General features: G+C 34.5%; 1 protein-coding gene across 2 annotated transcripts; it reads left to right on the top strand.

Annotated features, from left to right (window-relative positions):
• Window positions 1-554: 554 nt before the first annotated feature.
• Window positions 555-20,166, top strand: LOC122041440 (structural maintenance of chromosomes protein 6B-like). 2 transcript variants are annotated; one of them, XM_042601120.1, is made up of 28 exons: window positions 555-837; window positions 919-1,024; window positions 2,405-2,538; window positions 2,786-2,841; window positions 3,656-3,742; window positions 4,058-4,378; window positions 5,559-5,678; window positions 7,105-7,239; window positions 8,981-9,057; window positions 9,149-9,224; window positions 11,615-11,689; window positions 11,763-11,867; window positions 11,998-12,167; window positions 12,253-12,355; window positions 13,477-13,589; window positions 13,889-14,093; window positions 14,160-14,291; window positions 14,397-14,511; window positions 14,768-14,853; window positions 14,923-15,018; window positions 17,178-17,314; window positions 17,398-17,500; window positions 18,275-18,354; window positions 18,663-18,741; window positions 18,844-18,901; window positions 19,336-19,433; window positions 19,512-19,606; window positions 19,799-20,166. In XM_042601120.1, the coding sequence occupies exons 1-28, from the start codon at window positions 681-683 to the stop codon at window positions 19,854-19,856; spliced, it is 3,177 nt and encodes a 1,058-aa protein (XP_042457054.1). In that variant the 5' UTR covers window positions 555-680; the 3' UTR covers window positions 19,857-20,166. The 2 variants fall into 2 exon arrangements, with proteins under 2 accessions (XP_042457054.1, XP_042457053.1); XM_042601119.1 differs by having other exon boundaries at window positions 2,768-2,841.
• Window positions 20,167-21,449: the final 1,283 nt, after the last annotated feature.

Below are 21,449 nucleotides of genomic sequence, written 5' to 3'. Positions count from 1 at the left end.
CGATCGACCAGCGGTACAGAGCGTTGACCGTCTGGACTTTGACCTCCATTGTATCATTGACCTCTCTGCTGAGCGAGCCCCTCCTCATCATCGGATCATACACATATCATATTTTCATTATATTTCTCTGATAAAATTTTTATTCTACCATTTAAAATTTACTATTATTAATTTATATTGTCGAATGAATTTAGATCTAACAACATAAATATTTAAAAGATTTACAAAAGTATATTAATTTTTATTTAAAATGATTTGAAATTCTTTAAATCTATCCATCAATTTTTTTTAGTAAGTTGAAGAATATTTAAATACAGAAAGAAAAAATTTGAACCGGAAAAAAAAGAGATATAACAAGAATGTAATAAGTGTTTTTGAAATTATGAAGATTAATTAAAAATGAGTAATAAGTTTAGTAAAATATCGAAAAAAACATAGTTGGATCGGGTCTGCTCTGATCAGACCGGACACAAAAATCTACATACGATGGGCCGGACTCAGCCTCACGTGAAACCTTAATAAGCCGATCGGGCCAAGTCGACCGGTTTGGACCGCCTCTGCGTCGATCTGGATATTTTTCCACTAGGCTGTTCGCGCGCTGTCTCCGCCTCTCTCCCGCATTCCTCTCGCATATTCGTCCCTCTCCTCCCCTCTGGCAGGGTGAGTCAACTGAGGGAGGGATGTCAGATTCTAGGGTTTTCGCGGAGGCGCGAGGGAATCCCGCGAGATCCGGCGCCGGGATCATCTCAAGGATCCGCCTGGAGAACTTCATGTGCCACAGCAGCCTTGAGATCGAGTTCGGTGACTGGGTTAACTTCATCACCGGCCAAAATGGGAGTATGCGCGATTCCAGCTTGTTTTAATCTTTTTTTTTTTTTTTTTTGGATTCCTGCTTGCGATTTGAGATGTATTGTGCAGGCGGGAAAAGTGCGATACTTACGGCGCTTTGCGTCGCTTTTGGGTCTCGAGCGAGGGGTACTCAGAGGGCTTCCAGCCTGAAAGATTTCATAAAGACGGGATGCAGGTATCTCCCATTTTCCCTTCATTTTCAACTTTTCTTCCTTTTTTTTTTGTATTGTCGATTGCAGGTGTATGACTGGAATGCTTTTTCTCTCCTTTTAATTTTACTCATGCTTAGCTTGCTAAGTTGCTAGTCTCTTTGGATATTTTACCAGTATTGATACTCTTTATCGGTCAATAGTATGCATTATCTCCAAGACATTCGTGGAGGAGAATGCACTTTTTGGTCGTTTAGTGTGCTAAGGCATGGTTGGAATTGGTAACCGACATTTTCTTTCATGAAATTACAGTTCGTACATTTCTATGGAGATAGTCTTTCTACTCTCCAAACAATATCACTCTCAAATCGCTTAAACATTAGTTTTCTCTATAATTTCTCAGATAAATTATAAATTGCACATTCATGATTTTTTCATACTTTATCCAATTGCCACATATTTGGGGACTTGTGATATTTGCCTATTGGTTTTTCCATGAGAAAGTCTCGAATTCTAAACTACTATTGTTGAAACACCATGCAAATTACAAATGAAAGACAATGCTAGATCAATTTATTTTGTATTGTTTCCTGTAAACTTATATTTACCACCGTTTGATAATTTAATGATGTTGTCTGAATATTGGCGCTTATACATTTCAAGATGCTCTTGTTACATAGTTTTAACTTTGTAGGCATTAATGTTTTGACACTTGGAAATGTGAGAACATGTGGCATACTTACATTCATGTTCCTAATCATAACTTTATGATGATCATATTATTGATCTTATGAATTTAAGCTTTGTATTGCCTTCTCCCTTTTGTCTTTACATCTCAACTTTAATTTTTACTCCCTCCAATCCTAGGGTTCTCTCTTCCCATGCATGTTATCCACTTTAAAAATGCCATTCTGGTAAAATCCTCCACTCTCCTCCCCTCTACCCCACATCCGACTTTGTTGATGTGTTCATTGGAAATCTCAATTAGACAAGTGCATAGAATCTATTTTATCATTACATTTTCATGGTAGCTGTTAATTCTTTGGAGTGGAATTTTATATTTAACTGTGGCATGCTTGTAAAGTTAGTGTTTTCACTTCTATATTTAATTATTTATTATACTTTGGAGTGAAATGCTTGATGCTTATAAGTATTTTAGTTTGCACTTTATGGAATTGATGCATATTTTAATTGTGTTTTGCCTTGGATACTTGTTATTTAGCTTTAAATTTTGAGCAAACATTCATCTTTTTTTTTGTTAGACAGCTGAATATCATTTTTATTGATTTGGTGTTCACAATATTTATCCTTATGCCAAATTTTTTAGTTATATAAGATACTTCAAACACTGATAATAAACACTGTTTTATAGCAGAGTGTTGATTTACCTTTTTATATTTATGCAGTTATGCTTCTGTTCTTGTTGAAATCAAAAACCGCGGAGCAGAAGCTTTCAAGCCTGAAAGCTTTGGCAGCATCATTATGATAGAACGAAGGATAACTGAGTCTTCAAGTTCAATAGCCTTGAAGGATCAACATGGTAAATAATTTTTAGTCTTATGTTATCTTTGCTATAAAACACAATACAATCATCAAAGTTGGTAATTTTTGACTTCACCATTTATTTCTTTGTATATGTATAAAATCACTGAGAAATTAAACTGTAAAAAGCTATCAAATTATTGTTGTTTCCCCTAGTATTAGTAATGGTGTTAAAATTAAGGGATGATCACTTGCCGTCCATTTTGCTGGCTTTATTCATCTTTTAGTTTTCTGGTTTCATATAGGAAAGAGGGTTTCTAATCGGAAAGATGAGCTACGTGAGCTAGTGGAGCACTTCAATGTGAGCTCTAAATTCTCATTTGGTTCATTCTGTGTTATTGCAACTATTGCTGCTGGTTTTAGGCAGTTTAATTTTCCTGAATTGGCTCTCTATGTGGGATTATTTTGTATGTACTCATGGAGTGGTACATAGTTTGATGGGATGAGATAGGGTGCAGTCAAAATAATGAAAATGAAGAGATTATGCGCTCCTAATCCATCTGGCATCTCAAGTCTAAATTTTTTTAAGCAATGCGGAGGTTAAAATTTGGAGGACATTTTGGAGATTCTGTAATTAAGTGCATTCCAATATATACATATATATGTGTATTTTCTACTTGTCTTCATATTATTTGCAGTTGTCCACATATATAAACATTGATCCTGAATGACTGTACATCTCGGGTAATTGAACTTGTTTTAACTTGCTATCACTTCTCTATGGGCTATACCCTAAAAAATAATAAAGTATTACCTTGAATATCCATATTTCTTGCCCTTCTATGAATTTTTCATAGCCTTTATTTCTGGATATGTACAGTGAAATAGTGAATCATGCTACACCTAGCATAGTACAATATCTTAAGTGAACACAGTACAATATTTTAACTAATGTTGCGAAAGACTGTATATGGCCTTTGATTTTGCTACTCACTAACCAATGTTGAAACTTGTTTTTGTGTGAAGGGATTTTATATGCTGCATCTTGTAGTATTCATTCAAGACCTTTGATCATTGTCTACTTTATTGATATGTCCAAAATTTCATTTATTAAATTTCTTAATGAAGGTTATTGTATTATAGCTATTGATATGTTTTGCTTACAATTCTTGCAGATTGATGTTGAAAATCCATGTGTTATAATGAGTCAGGACAAAAGCAGAGAATTTTTGCATTCTGGGAATGATAAGGACAAGTTTAAGGTGGGCATTCTACTGAACGTTTGTTCCTGCTCTACATTAAGGGCCTACTTGGATGGAGGATATGAGGGAGAGGAGGAAAAGTGACAAAAAATTTACATAGATGAAGGAGGTTCATATGCAGTTTTTTTTTGTGCATTTCTCTCCCTCTTGACTTTCCATCCATGTAAATGGACCCTAAGAGCTGAGTTTAAAAGATGTTATATTGCTTCTCATGGGAAGAAGTTGAATTTTCTTTCAATATTTAGCATTATAGTGTTGTAGCACATAAACAATACTTTCTATGATCTCTTAACCTGAAACGTTATATGCTCGTAGTTCTTCTTTAAAGCTACACTTCTTCAGCAAGTTAGCGAGCTTCTACAAAATATCAGGACTGAGCTTACTGCTGCTAATGCAATTGTCGATGAACTTGAGTCATCAATAAGGCCCATAATTAAGGAACTTGATGAGCTGCGTAACAAGATTAAGAGCATGGAGCATGTGGAGGAAATTGCTCAAGAATTACAACTTTTGAAAAAGAAATTGGCATGGTCATGGGTGTATGATGTTGACAGAGAAATTCAGGAACAAAGTGAAAAAATTAAAATTCTCAAAGACAGAATCCCTACATGTCAAGCCAGAATTGACAAATATACAGTAAGATCACACACACTGGGGGTTAACCTTTACCTCATGCTTATACATTAGTTTGGTTTTCCTTAAATCATCTGGAACAAATATCGTATCTGATACTTTATTGAATAATAAGTTTATCTGATCCTCGCTATATTACTGGTTAAGATGAAAGGGTTGTTTTTTTACCTTAGCCTGTTGTAACTTAGTATATATGCACTATTGAAATAAAACCTTTGTCCTAAATATCTCTATATTCAGATAATTCTGTTAGTTTATAGCTTCTTTATGCCAGTATTTTATCCTTAAAGCACATTTCTATGCTGATAAAACGCTCTCATATGTTTTGGGTTGAAGTTCAATGAGTTGTTACTCAAATACAATACCTTATGGATGATTTGTAATGTTGCCTAAAGTTTCTTGCAGTCTCCTTTTAGTGTTATCTTTTCACATGTAAATCCCTGAAAAATTCTAATTGCCATAGGATTCTGATTTAAATACTAGGGTTGTGGTACAAATGCTGGTCAGTTTCTATCTGTTTCTGTACTGCTTCCATACTATATCCACATGTCGGGGTGATGTGCATGGAGGCCCAGCTGGTCCAGTGTCAGCAAACTTTAGTTACATTTGACTCTACAGACTGCATCGGCGAGCTCTAAGTTTAATAATTGTTCTATTTAATATTTTTTTCAGCATTTATGCAATACCAAGTTGGTTCATCCTATAATTGTATTAGTATTATGTAAGGACTTGACTTAATAGATATCAAAAACATGAGTTGGTTGTTTATCAAACTAAAAGGTGAATTTGATGAGAATCCAATAATTGTATGGAAAAGCTTGGAGAAGAACAAGGAAGAAGTAATTAGAAAACGAAAATTTTAACATAGGGAAAGGTAGGCTCATGCTGTAATCAATTAATACCTCTAATTTTCTCTCTGATTATCTGTTTATGATCACAATTATGAAAAACATGACTGTCTTAGATGATAATATTTGAAGTTGATGTTGCTAAATTCAGCTTGTTGAAATGAGACGATCAAGTTTTGGTTCTATTTATATCTTTCCATTTTAACTAGTCAGAATACATTGCTAACTTTTAGTGCATGGCATTAATTCTGATAAACTTTTATTTTGGTTATGATATTTTTTCTTTGAAGGATTATTTATTTTTTGTGATCTTATTGTTTGTCGCTTCTTGTTAGACTATTGTCGATGATATAAAGGAATTGCTTACAACTCAAAAAGCTAAAATTGCACACTTGATGGAAAAGACTTCTGAAGCAAGAAGAATGAAAGAAAATTTGCAGCAGAGTCTGTCAGAGGTAAGAGGCTATTTTCTACTGAGTTGTAGTATATTTTTTTCTTGGGGAGTTGTGAGCTGGGCCATGTATCTCTCGTTTTCTCTTTCTTGCTCTGGTGGCTGGCTGTGGGATTTATGCCCTATGGGTGGTTCTTGAACTTTCTGTGCAATTCTTCTTCTTATGCAAGAGTATCAAAGTTTTTATCTTAATTTTTGCATAGGAATTTTGTCGAAAGAGGGTCTATGGAGGGTTACTGTCAAAAGCTTACTGCAGCATACAGTTGCAGTAATCCCTTCCATTCCTCTATAAATCCAATGCACACATTTTTATTATCTTTTGAATTAGTTCGGTAGAATCCTTTTCACTCTTTTATATCTGGTCTCTTTATCTAGATTGTGGGCTTTGAAGTTTGCCTTTAGGATAATTATTCTCCTGTCTGTTTAAATTTTTATGTCCAGTTCTGAATTTCTGAAGTGGTCACAAGTTTTTGCCCAATACCATGTTTGCATATTCCTCTAATTATTCCACCTTATTAGAATGTCTTGAATTTAGAGTCTATGTTGTGTTTTAAATCTGTAAGTATGCCAAAAGCTTAGCTGAGGAAGATTAAAGTAGTTTTTGTAACTTCTACCACTGTTAACATGTAGTTTTGAGTAATTTAACTTGGATATGTCTTTGGTTATTTTCTGCTATCATATAATGTTGGCATTCTAAATTGCAATTGCCATTTCTATTGATAGAAAAAAAAATAAAAACCTATTTCCTAAATTCTTATGGTTTACTCATCTCATATATGCATTGCTGTCTGAGGCAACAATGGTTATATTCGTGAGTCTCTCTTGGGTTTTAGCTCTATAATATTGTGCACGTTTATGAGTGTGGTGAGCCATAAACAAGCAAGGAAACTTAGGGAGTGTTTGGTTTGTTTGCATTTTCATTTTCATTTTCATTTTTAGAAAACTGCATTTTCCAGTTTTTTTTGGAAAATGACTTTTCCGCATTTTCTAAGAAAATTTTCCGTTTTCTTAGAAAATGCTCTCTCGTTTTCTAGAAAACGAACTTGGAAAATGCAAACCAAACGCATTTTCCATTTTCTTGGAAAATGAAAATAGAAAACATGGAAAATACAAACCAAATGCTCCCTTAGTTTTGCAGAAATGGGCTTGTGGTAATTATGTTGCTAAGCATTCTTATTGGACTTGTTGTCTACATTTATGTTGTTAAGTAGAAACCTTCTCTAGTTGTTTATGGCTTATCCAGCTTACCTACTTTGCTTTATTGTTTGAGGTAACTATTCCATATTGATGGGTCCTTCATGGTTTCCTTTATCCTACTTTAATATATTGCTTGTTTATGAATTGGGTCTGTCGAAACAAGGAAATGTAGCTTTGTGCAAATTTTTTATTAGCTGACTGTAGTCTTTAACTATTTGGTTTTGCTATCTTAGGCTACAAAAGAGAGGCTTGAGCTTGAGGAGGAGCATTCTCGTGAAACAAACATAGCTAGGAAATTGACAGCTCGAAAGAAGTTGCTTGAGCAACAAATTCATGATATACAGGAGCAGTACTCTAGAAATTCACAGGTTTGCTTTCTAGGTTCTGTTGTACATATACATGTGTGCTTTTGCTAATTTTAGGATTGTATATTGTGTGAATATTGTGCTGCATTTTCTTTCATGGTATGATTCTGAAAGCTAGATTAAGTGTATTCTTCTTGCTCTTTTGGTTGCATAGTTGCATACAAGAATTTGTAGTGCACATGTATTGCCACACTATTCATACTTCTAGGAAATTAACTACTAATAGCACACAAATATGAAGATACACTGGTATGCTACATCATTTAGCACTTTTTCAGACATACATAGTGTTTTATTCTAGTGGAAAGTTACACTATGTCTAACAATGCTCTTAACCTATATTTGAATTGCAATCCCGCTCAATGTTTATTGCTCCTTCAAAAATATCTCCATCATTTATAGGACAGAGATTTTGTCGCTTTTCTGATCATGCCATCAGAAATTGATGGGTATATATACAATAAGATTAACTTTCCTATTTGTCCTTTGTTACTGAAATTCCTTTTCTTCCCTCCCTCTGTGAGTCTTTGTTTCATGTGGATCTATGCATTTGTGTCCTGTGTGTTTAGTATTGTTGCCATTCTTTCTCCTTCAGTTTTGGTCTTCATGATATGCGCTTCTTTGGATGCTTCTATCATACTCAAGGTGACACTCTCATGTTTTAATGATAAAATGGACTGAATGTATTCTTGAGTATGGGCCTTTTTGTTTGTATGAAATTTGTATGTCAATATATTGTAATGTGACTTGACTTGAATGGGCATTTCCAAGGCTTCCAAGTTTGAGTCCTTGACTGGAGAATACCTAAATGGCTCTTTTGCCTAGTTGATCAAGCAGTTGAAACTGCTATAATTGGTAAACTGAGTTACCTTTTGATAGATCACATATCCACTTTACCAAACACATCTATGTAATGAATCTGATCCATATTATCAATCACAACCAAGGATGAAAACTTAATCTGATGAAATGTCGGTTCAAGCAAGGCAATTAAAGATCTTCTTGATATGGAAGATTGATATAGTCCATTGTCAAAGACACAACAAATCCATCGAATTTCAATTTTGGATATGTCAAGCAAACAACATATTATGGCTCCTTTAGTTGTTGCAGCCCAATGTTGACAAGCTGTTTTACAGGATAACTACTGAAGGAATCATTCTCAAACTCATCCTGAGAAATCCGATCTTTGAGTATCTGCTGTTGACATCACTAATGATACCATTGCAACACATGCAAAGAGGAAGGTCTTGCACAAAGGGAGAATTGAAGATGAAGGATGTTAATGGAATGAGATCCATATCCCCAATTCCTTTGATATTGATAAAATTAAACTACTAAATGATCTTGATTAATTCATAATGAGCCAAATTCAATTGAAGCTAGCTTTGGTCCAACTATGATCTAGTTCTCCAATCTGAACCCACACCCAAACTCAACTTTCTATAGCTAATTAGACTCTAATAGAAGTAGATTGAATCCAATATAGCACTAATTTGAAATAATTAATGCCTCAATTGAATTTGATTGTGTCTATTAATCAAAATAATATTAACTTATTTAACTATTTATAATAATGCCAATATGAAAAAGGTTTCAGACAAAGATATGTTAAAGATAAAAGCATGATGTGCTTGTTTCTAGTTTAGGAGTCTTGGAGTTATTCATTAAAATGTCATTGCTCTTCCTAGCTTGGTAATTGCATGAATATAAAATGTGCACCTAATATGTTTTTCATTGCAAGGCCGAAGCATCCAAGATTGAGGAGCAAATTGAGAAACTGCAAAATGAAGTTAATATGGCTCATGACAATTTTACAAGGTTTAAACTTCTGATAAGTTTCTTCCTGACATTTGGACTAACAATTTCTATATATATATATTTGTTTTAATTTGTAAGTTGTCCATGTCAGGGTGCAGGAGGAAGAATCCGCTGCAGCAGAAAGGTTGTCAGTTGCTAGAAATGCTGTTACTGAGATCTCTAAAGAAGTATGCTTTTTCTGAAGATCCTCTATTTCTTTGCTTCATAGTTTCTAGCCCTTTTTTTTCCCCCTATTAGTCACTGGATTCATCAGGTTGGAGTTAAATGATTCAAGTTATATTCGTCTTCCTTGCTAAATATGCATTGTAATTCTAATCAAGCCTGTGCATTTTGCTTATGGTCGTGTCTTTTGATTGCTTATATAACAAATTATCAATCTTCAAGACAAATTTACTTTGCCTTTTATATGTTTGATTGTATGTTCAGTCCTCTATGAATTTTTATCATCTTTTTGTTCATTTGGTATATTGCTATAGATGCAACTTTTCTTGTGTGTATACTCTTGTATAGACAATCTAATATCACTACATTCATGTTTAAATGTGAAAGAAAACCTAAAAAGTTTACTATTGTACATGACTGTTGGAACTCTTCTTGCTTGAAACCATCTCTTGATCAATTTGGAAATGCACCAGCACTTCACCTAAGTCTCCAAGAACTTGCCATGTGTAGTTGAGAAACTGTGAGTGAGAGTTACTTCGAAAAAGTCCACGAAAATCCTATTCTAGGGTTCTTTGACGCCTCCCAATCGATTAGGCTTACTTCTAATCGATTGCCACATCATTTGACCGTCCAACACATGCAGAACGACTCTTTTTTTTAAACCTAATTGATTGGTGATTCATCTTAATCGATTCAGAGATTTTTAATCGATTACCCAATCGATTTCGCAACTCTCTGTTCATTTGCAAAAAGGCCTTAATCGATTGACCCAATCAATTAAGCCTTCTTAATTGATTTCCTCAATTGATTGCTTGTTCTTGCGATAAAGCACCCCAATCGATTAGGAGTGGCTAAATCAATTGGGCCAATCGATTCAATCCTGTTTTTTGCGAATTCCTCTTCGTGAATCTCCTAACGCTAATCGATTGGTCCAATCGATTAGGCTTAACCCAATCGATTCGGGCCCTTTTTATGTTCTCGCAAGAACCTCCTAATTGAATACTTAATCGATTAATGCCCCAATCGATTGCCCAACCTTAACTTGCTTAATCCAAGTCTAGTGTTTCCTTGCCCCAATCTCTGGTCAATCGTTACTTGCTGGGACTTCTCCACAAAGTGTTCGGTTAATCCTTTAACCCACTTGGACTTTTCTCCTCATGCTAAGTGTCTAGTGCTATATAACCCACTTGGACTTCTAAATATTAGGTGTCCAGTCAACCTTTGACCCACCTAGACTTTTCTTCTCGTGCCAAGTGTCCGGTCCTTCATGATCCACTTGGACTTCCAAACATTAGATGTCTGGTCAACCTTTGACCCATCTGAATTTCCTAATGCCTGGCTTCATTCATCAAGACTTTTTACTATCTAGCTTCACTCACCTGGCTTCACTCACCAGGGTTTTCCAATATCGGACTTCACTCACCGTGACTTTTCTCCACCTAGGTTCACTCACTAGGATTTTTCCACCTGACTTCACTCACCATGTTTTTCTCATTACCTAGCTTCACTCACTAGGACTTTTCAATTACTTGGCTTCACTCACTAAGATTTTTCGATTGCTTTGCTTCACTTACCAGGACTTTCCATCTACACTCGCCAGGACTTTCTTCACTGCCCGATTTCACTTACTAGGACTTCTCACACCAAGTGTCCGGTCCTTTATGACCCACTTAATTTTTCTTCTTCTGCCAACCATCCTGTTGGTCTTGCCCTTGCCTAACATCCCGTTAGGACTTTTCCAGTTAAATATCCAGTCAACCTTGACCTACTTGACTATTCTCTCATATCAAACTAGTTAACCTTTGACCAGTGGAGAATTACACCAACAATCTCCCAAATGAACAATTGCACCTGCAATCTCCATATATTATCAAACATCAAAACTCAAGCTTAAGTCAAACTGGTCAACAATTTTGATCCAGGGACAATTGCACCAACAATTACAATATCTTCTTTACTTATGAACTGGATTTTATGAATAGTAGGTATGTCTGGACCGTTTTTGAGGAAATAAAAGTCTATCAAAGATTATTGTAAAAACTACTAACTCTGTCAAGTTTTAAAATCCAAATAGCACAAAATCTTCCCTCACTGCTGTTATGTGAGTTCCAATGATGGTTCAACCATTCTACTTGACATTTTTATCAGAACACCTTATTACGCACAAGATTAGCCCCTGGTACCATGTGGTAGTAATTGCTTGTGTCTGGATGATATATATATATATACATACATACATTGTCACAATTAACCTCTATATAGTTGGTAGCACTTAAACTCAATTTTCTCATTCTTTCACTTTATCCAGACCAATCCAAGAGATTTCTTTCTTGTTTTACCTTCTTGCATTGAGCATTCATTTCTAGGTTTATCTTAATTCACTTGTTGTCTGCAGATTGAGGAAAATGAAAGACGATGTAGGGAGTTGTATTCACAAATACGTGAACTTCAACAACGGCAAAGAAACAAGGTATTACATATCTATCATTAACACTGATTGATTATTTGTCTTTGTTGGTTGATTAATCATTCCATGTTTTCAGGTAACGGCATTTGGTGGGGAAAGGGTTCTAAGCCTTTTACAATCTATTGAAAGGCATCATACAAAATTCAAAAGCTCTCCTATTGGTCCAATTGGAGCGCACGTTGTATGTGAAAGTCAATTGTTCTTGTGTTTTTAGTGCCTTATTTTAGTGAATGTATTTGTTCATATTTTCTTGATCCAATATGTAAATAACTTAAAATTAAAATTGAATCTTCATGGATTTTATACAACAGAAGTTGGAAAACAGTGATGTATGGGCCTTAGCAGTTGACTCTGCGATTGGGAAGTTGTTAGATGCTTTTATTGTCACCAATCATAAAGATTCACTTCTTTTACGAGATTGTTCTCGAGAAGCAAACTACAGGAATATACAGATTATCATTTATGATTTTTCAGTACCAAGGTATCTCTTTCTTCTTTTATGTATATTTCATTTACTGTCAGCTTCATTATGCTAGGAATTTTTCCCATTTGGTTATTATATGCAGGCTGCATATCCCAAAGGACAACCTTCCTCGAACACATCATCCTACTACTCTATCGCTTCTGCAAATTGAAAATCCTATTGTGTTCAATGTGCTGGTAGATATGGTTAGTAAAACATTAGGATTTTAGATATAGTGTTTTGATTATGTGCAATATTCTTTCTGGACTTTAGAGCCTTCACTATTGTCACATGAAGTTTGATTTAAATAAATTATTTTACTGCATTTGGCCATGTTTCACAGTTTATTTTCTGAATAGAATTCTCAAGTTATTTTAGAGAAGATTTCTTTTATTAAGACACACTGTGTTGGATGGTCAATATCAAACTGCTGAAAACTGCTGTAAATAAGTGAAATTGTTTATTGTGAAAAAACTTCTGTATCTGTTTGTAAACTACTTTATATGTTGAGGACAACCTCTGAATTACTATGCATGTATCTGGTGGGAGTATTGAATGATAATAGTTCAATGTCACTTTGATGCTTCAGGTATACTATGTGTGCTTAAGGTCTGACAATATTTATGAAATGAAACTGAATATTTTAAGTATGCATTTTTTCATACAAGTGTAAATGTTCTGGTCCAATTACGCTGGAAGGACCCTGTAGATACTAATGCGTTAAAACATTAATGTACCTCATCCTCTAATCTTATTTGAAACAAATTCCACAGGTACCGATAACAATCAGGAAGACAAACTGGCTTGAAAGAGTTCTTCTCGAGTTAGCTTAGACATCTTTGTTCTCCTGGTTTGGTTGTTTTATGGTTTTCTTATCTGATACCTTCAGGGAAACATTTTCTAGATTCACCTTAACTTATATTGTTTTGATTTGTGATGGTGGACACATTCAGAATGACACTGGTTGAATTGGATTTTGTGTTTACGATCTGTACATAGCTGGTTCATTCTCTTGTGTTTTCCTGTAGTCGATCAGTAATAGTAGAGACAAACATGGCTTGATGTGACATTGTTTTCCATTTGTTCAATATTCACAATATTTGAATGATAACTACAACTATCAAATTCCAATTAATTCACAACAATTCACCAATAAACACATCAACTTGTATTAATGTATCCGTATTTCTTTCCTTTGATTGCTTTGCAAGCAAATTGACCTTGGTAATTTCAAATATGTTTTGCAAAGGTCATTCACAGTTTTACTTTTGCATGTGCCTGAAAATTTATTCTGCTACCATCTGATCACTTTGTCTCCTGGATGCAGGGTGGTGCGGAGAGGCAAGTTCTTGTGCAAGATTATGAAGTTGGAAAATCTGTTGCGTTTGAACAGAGAATCCCAAATTTGAAGGAAGTATACACTTCAGATGGTTATAGGATGTAAGTTTATATTGATTGAGACATTTAAGTCTTAAATTGTTACTTTTATGTGCTTTAATGCTTTATGCTGTAAACAACTTCGGAAAATTACTATATATGGAGTTTCTTATTTCTCCTAGTTCTGGTGAAATTGTACATATAAATTTGTATAATACCAACTAAACATCTTGGAACTACTTGTTCTGCAAATATTGGCGATTATAATAGTCAAATTGTCATTAATATTTGCATTGTTAAGATGGTTTTTTCCTAATTATAGTGTAGAGTGTTATGGCACTTGTTTTTTCCTTGGTAAATAGGTTCTACAGAGGTTCTGTCCAGACTACACTTCCTCCATACAGAAGGGGTATGACTGGTCGCCTATGCAGCGGGGTCGATGATCAAATATATTCTTTTCAGAATGAAGTTTCTAAGATCAAAGAATATGTTGGAGAGTGCAAAGGCAAGAAAAGGCTTTCTGAGGAAGGACTCCGTGATCTTGAAAACAAATTGCATATTGCGAAGGTAAATATCTCTTTCTCAATTTCACAATGTTAAGCTTGCTCATACAGATTCAGTTTGTGTGCACAGAAATTACGGGTAAGTGAAGAAAGGAAATTGACTTCTAAGCAAATAGCATTGAGTGCAATGAAGGATGCTTATGCTGCTGAGCAGAATGCTTCATCCGAACCCAACGCCGAAGAGTTTACAAGTGAAATTTCAGTAAGTTTCAAGTTAGTATTTTACCAGTGGAGAAATAGTTCTCTGGTTATATTGCTGTTCCCACTTGACGAATCCTACTTTTATTTTATTTTTCTTTTCTCTTAGCAACTGGAAGACAGCACACAAAGGAAGGAAATGTTACTAGAGAAAATCCAAGTTAAGATAGCCACTTCAGATGAAAAAGTCAATAAACTCAAAATTTCCTTAAAGGAGTGGTGCGGTATGCAAAATAATACTCTTCAACTGCCAATCCCTTTGATCTCGTGTTCCTTGAATAGGAGGCACCGACATGCATTGCAAAGTGATCTAAATAAGATGCATAATATTAATATATATGGTTTCTATTTTTACAGTGAAATATGTAACATATTTGATTGATTTTTTCTACCACTGTTGACTTTTTTTAATAAAGGAAATCAATATTCTTCATGCTTTGTTTTTGTTTGTTGAATGCATTTTCCCAATGTATTTTTCAGATTCAACGAAAGAAGATATTGATGCCATTGAAAAAGCAGAGCATGAACTGTTGCTCAGAGAAGAACAGCTTCAGTCTGCGGAAACTGTATGCTCTCTTTATCTCGAGTTGCTTAACAAAAAAAATACTAAGCATTAACTGATATTCTTACCTCAGGAGAAAGTTCATTATGAAGGGGTCATGCATAAGAAAGTGCTACCTGATATTAAAGAAGCAGAGGCAGAACATGAACATCTTCAACACAAGCGGCAGGTTATTTTCTTCATCATAATTGTGGTGTTTAAATTGCTCTTCACTAAATTGCCCATGATGCTGTTTACAATATATGAGTGAACTGATTAGCATTTAAGTATATTGGTATTTAATCCGCTTTTATGAGTCTATTATTTTTAACAGCTTAAAGATAAAGATCCATTCCGCATCTCACCATGCTCAAGCTTGAATCTCAAAAATCTTCTATTGTTCTTTTTTACTTGATCATCAAGTTTAGTTTTATGGTTTAGTTTTGTAAAATGGCAACCTATCAGTTAGTATTAATTTTGTAGTTCTGTTAAGGGGAAAATTGATTGTGAGAATTTATCAAGAAATATATCACATGCTGAGTTGATTAAACGGTTATGTATAGGGGTTAAAGAATCATAACGTTACAATGAATTGGAAATCAAATTGGAAAAGCGCCAAGTTATTGGTTCACTGTTTGAAGTAGTGGGTCAATTGGTAGAATTGTATATTGAGCCAAGAAGAAGGGGAGCCTTGGCGCAACAGTAAAATTGTTGCCATGTGACCAAAAGGTCACGGGTTTAAATCCTGAAAATAGCCTCTTGCAAAAAGTAGGATAAGGCTGCGTACAATGGATCCTTCCTCGGGACCCCTCATGGCGGGAGCTTCGTGCACTGGGCTGCCCTTTTTTTGTTTTTGTATGTTGAGCTAAGAACTGACCTTGACAAACTAACTAAGAAATGGAAATCTGGTATAGAATATAAATATAAATCTAATTTTTTGAACATGAAATATTAATAAAAATTAAGGATGTGTAATTTTGCTTCTAATGCCCTCTTGCAATGTCAAATTTTCCTCTAGTTGCACTTTTCTCTAGTTCAGAAGGGGATGATGATGTTGTCGATGATGTCAATGTGGTTGCCATGACTAATAATTATATTGGAAAAAAACTTAACAATTACATAGATGTTAATTTTTATAATATCAAATGAATATATGAATGAGAGAAAAATTAAAGGATGAAAATTGGGAAAACCTTAATTTTGTTGAATGAACAGCTAAATATTACGGTCCAGTGGCTTACAATTATGACTTTTGATTTCCTAGTGAATTAATTCCTCCAACTTTGCCTCTTGCCAAATGTGAAATAAAACATAAGTTATGCTCCGGATTTACTCGGTAGGCAAACTGGAGGAAGACTGTCTATCTAATATTAAAAAACAATAAAATAAAAATATTAAAATTAATTTATATAAATGAAAAATACTCATCTGGTAGAATTCTTGACCATGACATGCAGAACAAAGAGATGTTATCGAATCTACATCTTCCCGTGGAATTATTAATTCTTTTCAAGAACATCTAAAACCTTAATATTAATTAATTAATCAAATTTATGTAAAACAAAAGGCTAAAATTTCTTAGGGCGAAACACCGCAGCAGATGGCTGGATGAACAACCGGAATGGATCCATTGATGGTGTAGGATGAATGGATTAAGAAGTATGCAGTTGATGGTGTCCTCGTCAGCGCAACATTGTGAGTGAGAACAAGAGATGAAGAGAATGAGATGCGGAGGAAAATGAGGGCTGGCACTAGTGTGCAGCAAGAGATCAAAAGACGAAGGGTGGGTTTAGGGCAAGGGCATTGCTTCAACTTCCATCATGATTTTAGTTAGCAAAAGATTACTCCTCTAATATCAGAAGGCATATAGCCTAGACAAAACCAGGCTGGTTTGTCACACCAGTTGGTTGAATCTGATTTTTTATGGTTCGACTGCACTTTCTATCCAATCATAGAACCGGACCAGGTCTTAGATTCCTTTTCCTCCAGTGGGACTGGCTGGTTTAGTAGTCTGGATTTAATAACAATGAATTAATCCATTCACCTGTTCGTTCTATCCTCAGGTCAAAGTGTCACTTAGTATTTTAAACGCTGTCTTTTTTTTCAATTGTGGAATGGGCTTATTGTGCCTGCTATAAGCAATTACTAAAGCTGAAGCTAAGGTGGCTCATGAAGATATGCTCATGTAATTATTTTTTCTTTCTAATTTAAGATACAAGACTGGAAGATAGGAATGAATCGCTAGAACTGTTGATGACTTGATATTTTCTTGTTTATTATTTCTACTGCAGAGTTATCCTAGGTGTTAATACTATTGTTGTTGAACTAATTTTATTTGTGAATCACCAGGAGAATTTTAAGAAGGCTTCCATTATTTGTCAGGAGTGTGAAATTGAAGCTTTAGGGGGCTTAAGTGGATCTAATCCTGAACAACTAAGTGCTCAGTTAAGCAGATTGAAACAAAGGCTTCAGCATGAGAGCCAAAGGTTTCATATGATGCACCATTTCTATTAAAAAAAAATTCTCATATCTTAGAGTAGTACTAATGGGTTAATTGGTTGGTCTGCAGGCATAGTGAATCTATTGATGATCTGAGAACAATATATCACAAAAAAGAGCGAAAAATTGCAAAGAAGCGCCAAACTTACTCAGTGATCCGTGAGAAGTTAAATGTATGTTCAAGTCTGGTATACTGTATACATACTACAAATATTCTCTTTTTTTTCTGTTATACTAAAAAATATAAATATCAAATGAGTTTAATCTCACATGAGTATACATATAGTTATACTGGACAATGCCACACAATTTTTTGTTTTTCCTTACTCTACTTGGTATCAAAGCTCCGATGTAGGATTAGGATTTTCTAAAAAAGTGTTAATCTTAGGCCTCCTGTAAACTCTTAACGTAGCCTCCCAGTAACTTCAGCAGAAGTGTCTGTGTATAGCGTACACAACTTCCTGGTGGCTCAATGTCAACTGCGAATCTCAAGATGATTTCACTAAGTCACCTTAATATGACTTTAGGGGATTTGTGGACTAATGGGTATGAGAGAAGGTGTGCTCGTGCCTTTGTTAGTTTCTGAAACCAGGTTCACCTTTCAGAGATTCTCAACTTTTGGTGCACCCTTCTGATTTATTTAATTCCTGATCCCCAGTGTAATAATTTGGATTGTTTTGATGCTAGTAATTTTATATTATATTCCTTTTTGTAATAGGATAATTTTATTCTTTGTGCTATTTGAATTCATGATAACTGCTATTTCTAAGAATCTTTCTTTTCTTGATCTTGAGAGGATTACGCATCTGTTTAATAAATTGAAATTACTCGTCTCAAATTTAATTTCTTTTGATGCCAAATGCTCTTTTTATCTTATTGCTAATGCACTTTGACACCTTTAATAAGGCAGTCTTTTGCTCTATTTTCTTTGCCTTTTTGTTTACTAGGCATGCCAGAAGGCACATGATCTGCGCTGGGGCAAATTTCAAAGAAATGCAACTCTTCTTAAACGGCAACTAACTTGGCAGTATGTGCATTATATTTTTGTTTCCATTGCCATGTTTACATTCAGTTGATTTAATCACCAGCAAAATGAACATTTTTTGATATTTTTTTGCAATATATTTTCCCATTTAGATTTAAGTTCTATACTTTTAAGGTGCAAAAGCAAAAATGAACAACTGCACTGAGTTCTTGGGGTACTTCATCATTAATAGCACATCCTTGATTATGCATAGATAACATGCAATTTTGCAAGGATTGAATTCAACCGTTTATGATGAAATGCTCTGGTCCTTTAATAGTATCTATCACACAAGTTGATTTTTTGTTCAGGTTTAATGGACACTTGAGGAAGAAAGGCATTAGTGGGCATGTCAAGGTAGATTATGAAAAGAAGGTCTTGTCTATCGAGGTACTTGCTTGTTACATTTTTGTTCATGTATAAAGAGTATATTCCCTTTAAATTGATCCCTTAGTTTCTGAAATGCATTTGGCTTTTTTGTTTTATTTGTAGGTGAAAATGCCTCAAGATGCATCTGGGAATGCAATTCGTGATACTAGAGGACTCTCAGGTCTTGTTCACCTCTTCCCATTTCTTATGAACTATTATGAAGACTGTCTTGATCACTTAGTCAAATTAAATTTATGGCAAGCCTTAGGACCTAACAAATTGCTGACTAGGTTAAATTATGCAAAGCTTCAGCAAGTCATCTGTGCCCCATAGAGTTCTTGTCAAATAAATTAGACAAGCAATCGATATGTGAGTTTATGTGATATTGTGACCTAATAATATTTCTTGTACCTTTTGAACTTTAGAGTAACTCACATATAGTTCTCCAATTCATCCTCTCCCTCTGCCATTCAATTAATCTCTACCTATAAAAATCTGTATTAATGATGTTGCTGACTTACTAATTTGTTCGGCATTTTAAGTGTAGATTTACTCTAACATCTACTTCTCTTAAGAAAACAAGATGGTTCAACTGATACACATTATATTTTGTAGGCGGTGAGCGTTCCTTTTCAACGCTTTGTTTTGCATTAGCTCTTCACGAAATGACAGAATCTCCTTTTCGTGCCATGGATGAGTTTGATGTGTTCATGGTGGGTTGTCGACCAGCACATTCCATTCTTGCTCGGGCATCAGTTATTGGCATTCACTGATAACTGTTGTATTTCTAGGATGCGGTGAGCCGTAAGATCAGCTTAGAAACTCTAGTAGATTTTGCTGCGAGTCAAGGTTCCCAGTGGATATTCATCACTCCACATGACATCAGGTAACAACTTTGTTTCAGGATGCATCTTTACAATAAAAGCTATTTAGGCAGACTGAATCGTTCCTTCAGATGCATTATCTCACTTAGATGAGTAGCATAAGTAATCTGGTCTGAAATTAGCCACCCGAGTTGAGTTTGCAAAAATTGCTATTTTTTGTTTACTGCTCGGACTAATACAAATTTGTGGTTCAGCATGGTGCAGGCTGGAGAAAGGATCAGGAAACAGCAGATGCCAGCACCTCGTGGTTAATTATCAGCATTGCGAAATTTCTATTTTTTGCCTTGAAAACAAGGTTTTTCTAGTTTATTTTTGTGCAATGCTATCGAGTGTGTTGACTGTCGTATCGTAGACATTGCAGCAGTTTGCCTGGAGAGCAAACGATTAGATCCAGCATCATCTTGCTGACCAGGGAATTCTTCTAAATTAACCAAATCAGACATTTGATGTATAGGGAGATTTCCAATTGGCCCACTGATGTAGCAGGCAGTGTATATTATTTCTCACTTATATTACCTATTCTAGTAAAATCACCCATCAGAGCCACTCTGTTAACCATTAATTGTTGTATTATCAAAAGACATATATAGGGGCGTGGTTTGATAATATTACAATTTGATCACTATTAGCATATAAAATTATTACTACTTTTAATCCTAAATAGTTTGATTAGGAGTCAGTGTATCATTTTTTAAAATTTGTATTCTAAGTTTATAGCTTTGTGGTATTTAGAGTGTGAGGAGAGGCTGTTAAGGCGAAGGTGATGATTTTACTGTTTTTGCTTTAATAGCTTTGTGATAGTTGCTCTCAAGAATTGACGCAGTTGATATATGTATAGATCTGTATAGATGATTATTTTAATAGGTTTTGAAATTAATTTTCAATGATACAAAATGTTTTATTGGATGTCTAATCTTGTCTTGTAGGGTCACTATGGTGAGAACTTCAGCTTTTGCTCTATAGTTAGTAGTTTCTTTTATTTTTTCCAACAAATAAAACTTGGTCGGCAAGTATGTCTAATTATTCCGAAAGGATCAATTGAAATTCCCACGTTGTTTTTGCAAGACTAACATATTATGTCTTTTTGGAGAACTAATAAATAGTTAAAATTCATCCATTTATATGTTTTATTTGAAAGGAAATTTTGGTACAATGATAAAATTATTGTCAAGGGATTTAATTGTCATGGATTCAATTATATATAAGACAATTAATATAATTCTATCCTTCCTGAGATTCTGCATGATAGAAATTTTATGATTTTATCCACTGGACTGCTTTTCAAACCTAATTCAATTGAACTTTACATGCATAGCAGATTCTAAACTCATTTCAAATAGTAGCCGCCGCCAAAAATTCTAGCTAAACTTGCACCCAAGAATCTTCAGCAGTAACTTATTTTTCTACCCACTAACAAAAATATCCAACAATCATAATTGAGATTAAATTCATAAATATTTAAAAAAATTACTTGAGCATTAACGGTTAGCGTAAAAACAAGATGAAGTTATTATCTTATAAGGAGATAAATTATAAGAGAATGATCCTTTGCATCGAAAAGATTAGACATCTAATAAGATATTTTATACCTGTTGATAATTGATTTCAGAATCTATAGGAACAATCACTCATGTAGATATTAACTGTGTTAATCCATGGAGATATTATTATATTAACATCCAACAAGATATTTTGTACCCATTGATAATTGATTTCAGAATCTATAGGAGCAACCATTCATGTAGATAACTATCTGTGTTAATCCATGGAGATACTGTTGTACCATGACTTGGTGCATCTTTTGAAACAAAGATGAAGCCGTCACCTTAATTATCTTTTTAAGAT

Source organism: Zingiber officinale, chromosome 2A, assembly GCF_018446385.1.
Source record: "Zingiber officinale cultivar Zhangliang chromosome 2A, Zo_v1.1, whole genome shotgun sequence".
NCBI lineage: Eukaryota > Viridiplantae > Streptophyta > Magnoliopsida > Zingiberales > Zingiberaceae > Zingiber > Zingiber officinale.
Note: the sequence above shows the minus strand (reverse complement) of the source record. Positions and strands in the feature narration are given on the sequence as shown.

Coding starts and splice junctions, on each gene's coding strand:
- LOC122041440 (XM_042601119.1), top strand. CDS start 681: ATGTCAGATTCTAGGGTTTTCGCGGAGGCGCGAGGGAATCCCGCGAGA. Junction 13,590..13,888: donor ACTTCAGATGGTTATAGGAT/GTAAGTTTATAT, acceptor CTTGGTAAATAG/GTTCTACAGAGGTTCTGTCC. Junction 18,902..19,335: donor TGATACTAGAGGACTCTCAG/GTCTTGTTCACC, acceptor TATATTTTGTAG/GCGGTGAGCGTTCCTTTTCA.